At 37.2% G+C, this 12,406-nt stretch overlaps 1 protein-coding gene across 11 annotated transcripts in view; it reads left to right on the top strand.

Annotated features, from left to right (window-relative positions):
- Window positions 1–11,782, top strand: part of Dgkb (diacylglycerol kinase beta) — a 592,477-nt gene extending 580,695 nt beyond the window's left edge. For all 11 annotated transcript variants that reach the window (XM_057782585.1, XM_057782593.1, XM_057782590.1 and 8 more), the window contains one exon: window positions 8,197–11,782. In XM_057782585.1, the coding sequence (XP_057638568.1) occupies window positions 8,197–8,304 (108 nt within the window). In that variant the 3' untranslated portion in view covers window positions 8,305–11,782. The remainder of the gene's footprint in view (window positions 1–8,196) is intronic.
- The last annotated feature ends 624 nt before the right edge of the window (window positions 11,783–12,406 follow it).

The following is a 12,406-nucleotide window of genomic DNA, read 5'->3' as shown; positions in this document are numbered from 1 at the left end:
TTTCTTTCTTTCTTCTCTCTCTCTCTCAACTCTCTTCTTTCTTCTCTCTCTCTCTCTCTCTCTCTCTCTCTCTCTCTCTCTCTCTCTCTCTCTCTCTCTCTCTCTCTCTCTCACCACTCTTATCTCCAAGGACCGGTCTTTGCCCTTTCTCTGCCCCCGTTTCTGCCCCTTCAATCTGGGCTAACTAGAGTGTGTTCACTCATCAACGCACCAGACACATTGCTGATAAGGTCAACTATCATGACATCATTCAACTGATGTTCTGTAACAGATGGGATGTCAAAATTGCATTACCTCGAAGAGCCTTAACATTAAAGGCTGAGATTTTCTGATCATTCCCATCATGGGCTAGGGCATGACTGAGTTTAGGAACTGGAAACTGTTGGTTCAAAAAAAAATGCTTTTAATAATTAGCCAGTTCCCCACAGTTGTATTTTTCTCATATTCCTTTTGTATAAGGTGAACTGGCACGTGGTAGGGGTACCCCCAGACACCAGAATGAAAGCAGGTAACCATTCTATGCAGTGTCTCAGTGACAGCTAAGGAATTTGGACATTTTTATCCTTGAAAGGTTGTCAGAATGTGTTTTTCACTGGAAAACAAATGATTACATTAAAAGTATTAAGAAATTGCTGCTGAAAATAATAGCTACTATTAGTTGTCATATAGATAACATCTATAGCATCATATGATGCTTGCTGGTTATATTTGAGCTTCCTTTGACCAGAATTCAAAAATTGGTTGGATCCAGTGACCATGTCAAGCTCAGACTTTACTTTATGTCTTGGAGTCCATGTTGTTTGTTTGTTGGGTGGTTTGTGTGCTTGCTTTTCTTTGGCTTTACTAGATGATAAGGATCATACAGGAAATTTGAGATGAAGTATATTCATGAGAAATGAATTGTGAATGTATTTTTATTACAGTCAGGAGAGGGGAGTTTTCTGTCTTATTTTTTTCTATCCTGTTGTTAGTAGTGTTTTCTCATAAGAATATGGATTTGAAAATTCCTGGAATAAACATAAATATAATTCTCACTAGTGACACTGGAATAATAAAAATGCTTTAAAAATATCTTTGACCTTCCTGGAAACCAATTAAAGGTATAACATAATTTGAATGTTGAACTAAATTTATATCATAAAAGAGATTTCAAATCCAGGTATGAGGTATGTAACTATCCTTCAGCTCATTGTCATCAGAAAAAAAATGTTTCTTTTTTCATATATATTTAAAAATTCCTGTGAATTACATTAGAAAGGAAGACCCGCAACTTCATATTTGTTTTAAATTTTTGCACTGACTTCTTTGAATATGATGCTATTAAAGAGAACATTAAATTTGGAAATTGTCATCATTCCAGAAAATGAAAGCATGAGGAAGCCGGGAAGATATTTTAGAAAGTTGTTGTTTCATTGCTTCGTCTCTCCTGCCATCCCTCCCTCAATCTTTCTATCTCTCTGTCTGTCTGTCTTCTCTCTTTTGGCATCTATGGACCTGAAAATTTTATAGGCACTTTCCCCACCACTGTCATGTGGCTTTTTTGCATGCTTGAATTCAAAACAGTTTCCATTGTTGGAAGGATACAATCTTATTCCAAAATTAAACTAGGTAACTTTTACTGTGTCAAATAATTGAGAAATTAAGCTCTCCCAACAGATATTTTATGTTATTTTCTTTGCTTTGGACACTCCATTCATTTCTAAGGCAGAGGAATAAACTCAGTGATAATAAATTCCTAAAGAGATGAAGCAAGGAAAGAAACTTTTGGCTAGACTTGGCGAGAATATTTATAAAGGAAACTGCTGTCTGCTGAGCTACATCTTAAGAATCACGGTGTTATTAAACTTAACCTAGTATAGAGCCATGAGCATCAATTAAAGACATTATTCATTGAAACCAAACATAATCAATGTGTATATTATCAAACCTGAGGACTGCTAGCATATGTTCCAATTGAAAATTTTTCACTAAAGAAATTCTGAATGGTGGTACTTAGTACAGCAAAGATAAACCACTAAAAGTTATTTTCATCATACAACTATTGATCATTTTAAATAACATATTTTTAAATTAAAAAAAGTTTCACTTTGTAACTCATAGTTCAGCACTTTTTTTTTCAATATAGAACTTAATTGCATCAAAGGTCACTAAATTATGCCTATATTTAATATAGCTGCCTATAATAATGGTTCTCACATCTTTAAATGGTAAGGGAAAAAATCAAAAAGAGTAATGTTTCATAATGTGAAAATTTTATGAAGTTTAAATTTTAGTTTCCATAAATAAATTTTTATTGGCGCAGTAATACTCATTGATTTTCACATAGTCCAAAAACTACGCAGAGCTACAGCAGCAACGTTGAGTGGAGCAGATGAGGACCACAGAGCTCACAAAGCCAAAAGCCCCATGTAGCCCTTCACAGAAGCAGGACATTTGCCATCCTCACGATTGTGTGGACATCTGCTTAAACATCCTGCAACATACAGCTCTCAAGCAGAATTTAAATATTTCAAATTAGGTTAAACATTTTACTAGCTTACATACATTATACCCAGACCATTGTAAGGAATTTCAGCATGCAAGCCCTTCAAGCACATGTGCTTTGGAAGTTACAGACTATGTAACAAATAAGGACTAGCGCACACTGAAGGCAGATTAGAATAGGATCACACTTCCTTTTAGTGTTTACTCCTCCTTCTCTTGTGTATTGTAGTTACGTCTGTCACAGGATGGCATTCTCTTGCTTCAATCTGAAATGCCAATACTAACCTGTTAAAAAAAATCATATATATATATATATATATATATATATATATATATATATATATATATACATTTCACACTTGCTATGTTGTCAGGAATCTATTCTCACATTATTATGGGCACATTAAATTTGCATATTCCTTCTGAACTCCATACCCACAAATCCAAAGACATTAAACCTCTCCTTCAGAGTGTCATACTCAACACTGACATCACCAACTTCCCAGCTGTCACCGATGCCACAAAGTACCTCTCTTTCTATAATGTCACACATAGCAATTCGAAGTTAGAGGCACAGAAGACTTAAAAGCATTCTCTTTTCCCAAAGACCAGCACAACCAAATCACCATATAGCATAAGCTATGCCTCCTCCTCTTCTGTTGACTCTGCCCTGCCAAGTTCAGTTTGGCACTCCCATAACTAAAGTCTAGTTTACTTCTTGAATGGATCACTATCTTGCCTGGCCTTCTGATTGTCCTGCCTCGAGTCTGCTACTCAATCCTTAACTATGTTGATGAGAATGAAATGCAGCTTCCACCAAGACAAATTGTTTCGTGACAGTATCTCTGCAGCCCAATGCACAACACACATGTAACACTCCGCTGTCTCACGTTTGCAACTGTCGTCAGAAAGGAGTTTTCCAGAAATGTAGCTGGTAGAAAGGGAAAGAGGAGATAAATAGTAAGGGGAAATCAGGAAGGGTCAGTCCTCAAATTATGCTCTTGAACTTAGAAATAAATGTGTTATTCAGATTAAGAAAACCAAGTTTTATTTGACCTTTAACATAAGAATGTTGATACATCCATCTTAGGACGGATGGGAACAAAATCAGATAAAGGAAATAGTAAAAATCACAGAAAGAATTAGTCTTCTCAAAGTGGATATGTTAACCAGCTTTCTTTCAGTTTGATAAAATACTCAAGAGCAATAAAATTAGAGAAGAAAGGTTTACAGCTTCAGAAGCTATAGCCCAAAGTTCCATGGACCAGTTGTTGAGTCTCGGATAGTACAGAACACAATGGAGCTAACACCAGGAGGGGAAAGCAGGCCTTAAACAAAAAAGAGAGAAAGGATCATATATTTCAATATAAGCTCAAGAACACACCCTCAGTAACCTAGCTTTCTCCTACAAGACCCCACCTTCAAAAATTCCACTGCATTCCAACATCACCACATGTTAACTGAGAAAACATTTAATGCCTTTTGAGATGTTCCAGATTGAACCTCTAGCAATCGGAGAGTTCCTTTAAGAAATAAAGCCTGTCTCTTTTCCAGTCTTATCAGAATGCTTTAAGAATTTAGATAAATAGATAAAAGAGACATATGTGGCTCTAAATAGGAAGTAGAAAAAGACAAGATCTCATGAGTGAATTGAGGAGAGTATGGGTCATGAAAGAGAATAGAAGGGGAGGAGGAGGAAGAGAGGAGAGTGGAGAAAAGCACGTAGCTCAATACAAATAGTTTGAAAAAAGAATTTAGATAAACAGATATGACTCAAAGCAAAGCATGCTGAGTAGCCTGTGTTCAGGCTACAAAAACAAGGTAAATTCTACCTTTCATAATAATGTCAGGTGGAAATAATTGATGCTGGGTGACAGGAAACCAGGTAAATACTTAACAAAGACCTGAGCCAAATGATATATAGAAATAAATTTTTAAAAGAACTGTCCTGTCTGTTCTCTATTATTGTACTTAAGTAGCCGTAAATTTTTCAAGAAAGCACCAATGCCTAAGGTGAAGAGACCTCGTTCACCTTCTGCTCTGAACACAGGAATGTATAAACTCCTTATTCTGTCACCTTTATGAAATAATTCTTCAATTCTCTACTCTTCCATAACATTGCTTATTTGTATATGAGTGACTTTAAATTGAGGTCAACTCAAAGATGTGAACGAACGAAGCAGCATTCAACAGCATCGTGCAAAGCACTACACAGATAACCTGCCACAATAAATCTCAGTACATCTTTATGCATTTTTGCTAATGTGCAATAAAAATTTTAGTCGCCATGTAAAAACTATAGACGTATGTGCTGCTATTCTTAATTTATGACTTATTTATGTGAGGACTTATCAAGTTCTGGAAGGTAGCCCAAAAGAATGGCAATGTCTTATAATATTTGCAGGAGGTGGGGTTGTCTGGGAACCCTGGCCAATAATAAAAAGAAATAACCCATTTCTGATACTATGGCTTTCATTTTCTAGCAAGTGGTATTCAGTAGGGATGTTGTTCCCAGTTACAGAGTAACTGCATTTGAAATCTTTCCCTCTCCCTCTCCCACTCGGTCTCCTCCTACCTCCAAGTTTCTAAATGGAATTTTTTATTTCTTTTTGGTTCTAGAAGGCTGTCTTCCTGTCTCAGCCTCCTGAAGCCTGGAATTACAGGCATATTCTACCACCACCATCATACTCAAATCAGTGGAAATGGCTTTCTTTTTTGTTTGTTGGTCAGTTGGTTGATTGGTTGCTTTAGTTTGGTTTGGCTTTTGTTGTCTATTTGAGACTGAATGTAGCCATATTCCTTCTGCCTCAGCCTCTCAGCCTAGGTAACATGAAAGCCTCAAAAAGGACATGGGGATCTCCCTTGGAAAGGGAAATATAAGAGATTTTTTGAGTGAACTGAGTGCAGGCAGGTATGGGAACGAGCAACCAGATTGGGAGGAGCAAACTAGGGCAAAGAGTACTGAAAAGACCTACTGGAAGGGGAAGGGCATCTCAGGGTCAGTAAAAACCTGGCTAGCAAGGGAATCTTTCAGAAATCTACAGGGATGGTCATAGCTATAGCCTGAACTGATCATCTCCTGTGACCAGGAAATACTTCAAGTGGAGGGAGAGAGAAACCAACCCTGCCACAAAACGTTCGACCTATAGTCTGTCCTGCTTATGGGATGTGCTGGGGTAAGGGTGGCCTAGAGATTGAAAGAATGACTTACCAATGGCCTGTCCAGACTAAAACCCAGTGACACTCCTGACACTGTCTAGAGCACAGGTCCCATAAGCTGGGTGATCCAGAGACCTAGGATAGAACCAAACAGGACTAAAGGGGAAAAAAAGTCAATGTAATGAGGCCTATTGATATTGTGCTATATGCATAGATTTGTGCCTAGACCAACTGTCTGCAGAAAGGCTTAATCCACTAACTGATTGAAACAGGTGCAGACCCACAGCCAAACTAGGTGGAGACTGGAGAATCCTGCAGAAGAGGAGAGAAAGGATTGTAGGAGCCAGAGGGAGCAAGGACACCACAAGAGATCTCACAGAATCAACTAACCTGAGATCATAGGGGATCCCAGAGAATGAACTGATAACGAGGGAGCCTACATGGAACTAACTGTGGCCCTCTGTATATATGTGATAATTGTGTCACTTAGTCCTCTTGGGGGACTCCTAACAGTGGGAATAGAGAATGTGTTCTACTCTTTTCCTGGCTTTTGGGACCCTAGTCTTCATCCTGGGTCACCTCGTCCAGCCTTAATACATGGGGAGGTACTCAGTCATACTGCAATTTGATATGCCGTGTATTGCCATGTATTACCATGTATTATCATGTATTGTCATGTACGCCATGTTGATATTCATGGGAGACCTCCCTATCGTAAACAGAAATGGAGGAGGAATGGTTTGGTGGGTGCGAACAGAGGGGAGTTAGGGGAGCAGGGAGAAAGGGGGGAAGGGAAATGGTGGCTGGGATGTAAAATAGGTAGATAGAATGTTTGACAGATAGGTAGATAGATAAATGATAGATAGATAGATAGATAGATAGATAGATAGATAGATAGATAGATAGATAGATAGATGGATGGATGGATGGATGGATGGATGGATGGATGGATGGATGGATAGATAGATAGATAGATAGATAGATAGATAGATAGATAGATAGATAGATAGATAGATAGATAGATGATACATACATACATATATACATACATAGAAGACTAAAGAGAACAAATTAAAAAATGATTCAGTGTGGAGAAACCTAAAATAGGGAAAGTTTGGTAGAGATCATTTGTAATCTACATATGTAGTGGGAATATTGACATATGAACTGACAGCAATCAATTTCTCGCTTCATAACAAACAACAAAAATAAGATAGATTCAGCATCCAGAGAGTTTTGGCCTTGCTTAGTCTATTGGCCTTTCCAAATACAATAATTAAAATAGTTGTATTTTTCTAGCAAAGTCTGCCTCCAACATGTTTAAAGTTTTTTGTTCATTCAGTTTTTTAAGTATCTTTCTAGAATGTGAATTTTTATTTCCCAAAAGTCCTAATGCTGATTTAATGATGTGATTCCCATGACAAACATCTATTTTCTTTGCTTCACTGCTATTAGTGAATGACAAGTTAAGGAGATTTATTTTAACCTGAAAATGTCAGGTATGCACTTTCGGAGATATATTTTTTCAGTTTTTAATGAGGTGCTGTTTCTTTTTGAAAGGAATACTCATCTCTGGTACGGATGCTGCGCAGGTGACAACTGATATTTAATAAGTGATGGCTCTTGTATTAGTCGCAGTTCGCTAAAGAAAATGTCTCAGATTGCTTTTGAAAAACTCGTAGCGTCAGTAGCCCAAAGGCAAGATGTGACCTTTTTATTACATAATGAGAATCATTTATTATCTTACAATGTATCTTAAAGTCACAGACAAAATGCCACTTTGATAATTGCTTTCAATTAGCTTTGAGCATAGCATATATTCATAAAATGTCTTCTCTAATTTAGAGTTGAATTAGAGAAAATTGCAGACATAATCTACTTTAAGGTTGTCTCATTTAAGGTGATTCGTAGTTTCATATCACAGAAATCAACATGAGTCGCTTTAGAACAGTGCCTCTGAGTGTCTGCGGCTTCTCGGCGTCTGATTCTATTGTATTACCAATTAATTAACAAATTAGAAAGATCATTTCTGACCTTTCATGCATGTTAACTTTTGACTTTCATTTCTAATGATTGTTTGGAAATGAAGCCTTGCAGCTCGTGTTGAAAGAGAGAAACAATCTGATTAAAAAGATAAATAAGGCTTGCCTAATGTTAACCAGCTCCTATTGTTGGTCCATGGTCAGGATTCTTGATGCAGTAATGGTGTATCTTTTCCTGTTTCAATAATACATGACTAATGTTCAAGAAATGACACTGGGTGGTAATCATGCAGTCTGAAGCAAAAGCTCTGGGAGACTGTAGGACACGTGAGGTTAGATGTAAGACCATATTGAAATTGTGACTTCAGCTAATTTTTTCTTTGGGTTAGCATTTGGGTATCACTGAAATGTATATCCTAGTCCTACTTAAAATATCTTTGAAATCTTGAAACTCTGAAATTGAGTTTTAACCTTGTGATATTTTTGTTACTCTTGAAGTACAGCTGCAGAGTTCCCCAGAACTTGGCATTTTATCCTCATAACACTCTTCCTCTGTCTTCCTCTTTCCTAGATAAGAATTACACACAAGAACCAAGCCCCAATGCTGATGGGCCCTCCCCCCAAAACTGGGTTGTTCTGCTCACTCATCAAAAGGAGAAGAAACCGAAGCAAGGAGTAACCCTCTATCAAGAGAAATTTAAATAGTACAGGCCATGAAACACTTTGAATCATTTCAAATCTCCTGTTCTGACCATGGAATTAACAGTTTCTGTTGAGTTGATGTAAAATTTGGCTATTAGAAAACTTATTGTCTCTGTTTTTTATAGGCACCTTTGCATGAACAAGTGGGAGTGTATATGATGTGAGACCGCACACTTTAGTTGCATGCATTCCCATAGGGTTTTCTGTCTCCCACTCACATCTTAGCCCCTTCCCATTTACAAACTGTGAGGGAAAACCTGTGAGGGATTAAAGAAATATGATGGAAAATAATGATTCTTGACGTAATTGCTGTCGTTGGCAAGCACTAATACGTAAGGCTGCAATGGTCCAACGTGCAAAACTGCCATCCCTTGCCCTGCTATAATTAGTGAGTGTATCTATGGTATTAGACCTGTGACTCAAGGAGAAGCTTAAATCAGAGATTTTATTAAGTAGTTGCTATGATACCATGCTGTATCTTCAACATCTTTAATCTTCTGAATGGACATTAAAATATCAGGCATAAGATTTTTCATGTACTAAAAAATAGAGAATGGGTTTTTTTTGTTTAGCTTTGCTTTTAATTCCAATAAAATGAGTGAAAATACATTACTGGCAGTAACTGTGATTATATAAAAAGCCTTAGTCGTTTCTGCATGAGAATCTAGACACAGATGTATAATCAAACTAAGTAGCCAAATAGATGTTTTAAACTATGTGCCTAATGAACCTGTTTCCCACCAAAGAATCAGAAAATAGTAGTTCTTATGAGTTTGTGAAAAGTAAAATGTTGGAAGAGAGTGAGTTACCCACTTGTTGTATTTAACATGTTCACCATTCAAAAACAGTAAATTATACAACACGAACAAAGCTCAATAGCCAATTTCATGGCTATTTGGTCCCCCTGCCACATATGACTCTAATTTTTAATGGGTCTGCTAAGTGTATTTCAAGAAGGTAAATGACTGCATCAGCTCCCTTCTAGGGTAAATTGCTACCTGCAATGATGTTGAGCTCATGGAAGCAAATCATGCATGCAATTAGCCCCTTACTACTCGGTCACTCCAATCGCATCTCTATGACATTTCAAATGTTGGAAATAATGGCCTAGATCACTCCTTAAGGTGTTCATGGCATGGTTTGGGTCTCTGGTTGTTTAAAGAAATTGTGGAACTATTACTTTCCATAGTGTTTATTTGAGGCTCTCCTATGAAATAGAATACTTCTGACAGCCTCAGTGTAGTTCACTCACACTGACCTGTGTCTCATCACAGCACGTTTATGTTTTCAAACACACCATCAGGGAAACGTGTGCTTGAAATGCATGATTTATCAGCTTTCCTCTCTGCTCTGCATTAAAGTGCTAATGATTTATCAGTTCTATTTTTCTATTGATTCATTCATCTTTGAATAACAAATAACAGTTAGTGATTCTGTTGAACACAACCCTGTGCATGGATTTATTGATTTCAAGTGAAATTGCTGTAATTTTAGTTCTTTGGTTTGAAAACTCAAGTGAATGCTGTTGTATCAAATAGCTGCTCTCAAGCAATGTTCTGTAATGGAAGATTATGTATAAAGTGTATTCCTTTAGTATTCCAGGAACATTGGATGCTAAATACCAATCAACAATAAGTTTAATTGCTTTAAAAATAAAAGCTTTTGAATAGAATGCAGACATAATTTAGCTTTCCCAGGAAAATGATGATTAAAATTACAAATTCAGTACCGCAATCAGTTGTCCTGGCATAGTAATAAAAAAATAGTTATTCAGCAGAACAGTAATCTAGACCAAAAGAATGCTCAAAACAACCACAAATGCATTGCCCTCCTAATGTCACATAACTCACCCATGCTGCTGTGCATCTATGATTACAGGGAACAAACACTTTTACACAGATTGTTGAGTTTTTCTATAAATGGGCAAGCAGACCTTGTGCCAAAATCTTGTTCTGAATCCACAGAATACTTTATGTTCAGAAGGGCACTTGAGCAGCGCAGCTTCTCAACCATTTGAAGCATCTTTGCACCGGAAAATGACTGTAGAGAATTATAAGAACCGGCCTGTATGATTTTAGGATCTGAAAGAGCGGGCTGTGCCACGCTTCAGCCTAGCTGCATGGCAACAGCCTGTGCTAACAGGCTCTACATTTCAGTGCACTGGATTCATGGGTAAAACTGATCAATCTTCAGAAAGGAATCAAATTTGACTTTTCTAAACTCATTTATTTTTTTTAGATAAATGATGTGCTTGCCCTTGGAGTACACTACTCCTGGGGTTTGGAAAGTGGTTTTTTAAAATCTACTTTGATGATTTTGAAATAAGAGAAGATATTCTCTTCTTTTTTATGACAGCTTCATAAGAAGAATATATATTTTAGGGAAAATTCTAAATGGAAAGTTCTATGGCATATTAAAATAATGAATAATGAGTGTTAGCTTTACAAAATGGAAACTTTTCTTGCAGGCGCGTGGGTGTTGGAGGTGTTGAGTCAACCTCGTTTAACTACACTAGGCGTAGTAGTGATAAGGTTTTAAGAGGGGTGGAGTGAAAACAAATACCACACTAACTTCCGAGGGACAGAGGATCTCCCGAATGGAGCTCCATACCCTGCTAAACACTGCCATATACCAAGTTGTTAATGAAAGAAGACAGATCCTAGCATTAACCTAGAAATGCACTCTTTCAGGAAACAGGAAGGGTGCTACCTATATGGAACCAGAATGTCAAAGATCACTCCCTACCATGTGTGTATCATATGTAATTGATGTGAAAAGTGACAATCAGGTTTTTGTAATAGAGGGAAAATCTTTTTCCTTTAATGGTATGTGACTGTGTTCACTCTAATATAATCGATTAGCTCTTCAGCCTAAGACACTCTCCTGAAGGCAAACATGTAAAATAGTGAACTCTAAGGAGTCATGCACGCACACCCCAGTCTGTTCAACTGTCTGCTTTCAGGGACTGGGGGCAAGTACAGTTTTCAGGGCAGCATCTGATTGAGTCTGAGACTGTCTACGTTACTCAAACAACACAGGACTTTTTGGTGGTTCCTTTCCTTTCTCTGCTAGTGTTACTTGGTTTCTGTTGGTTCTAAAAAGAAAAGTACACTGTTTATGGCACAATTAACCCTTGAAGAATTAATCAATACGTAACTTATATTCCACATTAACAGATAAAGCCCTTGTAAAGTATATCAAGGCTGTGGAATTTAATAAAAATGAATAAATAAATTCAGAAAAGTCTTCATTCTGTGAAAGACAGAAATCACACCCTTAAACCAGCCAATTGAGTTGCATTGTGTTTGAATATTTGAGTAAATTCTCATATGAACCTTTCTATATATTCTTATAGTGTCTAAAACATAGGGTTTGTTTAATTAAAGTATCTTAATTATTTTCTCAGAAAGTGTTATGTACAAATCTTGGTTTTTGAAATAAAAGTGTTAACCGTTCACTTGTGTATCATTCATTCTGCACCAGACACTCCCTTCATTTGAAAGATCATGAGAACATTCTCATTTGCTCTCCATTAGAGGCCCTGGATCAGCAGCCCTGCCTTAGTTGGGAGCAAGACCTCTGTACCTAGGGATCCAATTATGTGGTATCTTACTGAAGGTTTCTAATGCTCTAAGAGACATCATGACCACAGCAACTCTTATAAAGCAAACATTTGTTTGAGGTGGTTTGCTTACAGTTTCAGAGGTTCAGTTCTTTACCATCATGATGGGGAGCAAGTATGCATGAAGGCAGACATGGTACTGGAGCTGAGAGTGTTACATCTTCAAGGCAACCAGAAGTTAATTGAAACAGTGATATCCTGAGCATAGGAAACCTCAAAGCCCACTCCCACACTGACACACTTTCTCCAACAAGGCCATACCCACTTCAACAATTCATACTTCCTAATAGTAACACTCTCTATGAGATTATGAGGGGAAATTATATTTAAACATCCACATTGCACTCCTTGTTCCCCAAAAGCTTTTAACAATATCTTAACATAAAATTTATTTAGAGAAAATTCAAAAGTCCCCGAGCCTATCACAGTCTCAGCAATGTGTCAAAGTCCAAAGTAC

Source organism: Chionomys nivalis, chromosome 10, assembly GCF_950005125.1.
Source record: "Chionomys nivalis chromosome 10, mChiNiv1.1, whole genome shotgun sequence".
Taxonomy (NCBI): Eukaryota; Metazoa; Chordata; class Mammalia; order Rodentia; family Cricetidae; genus Chionomys; species Chionomys nivalis.
This window is presented reverse-complemented; position numbering and strand designations above follow the sequence as displayed.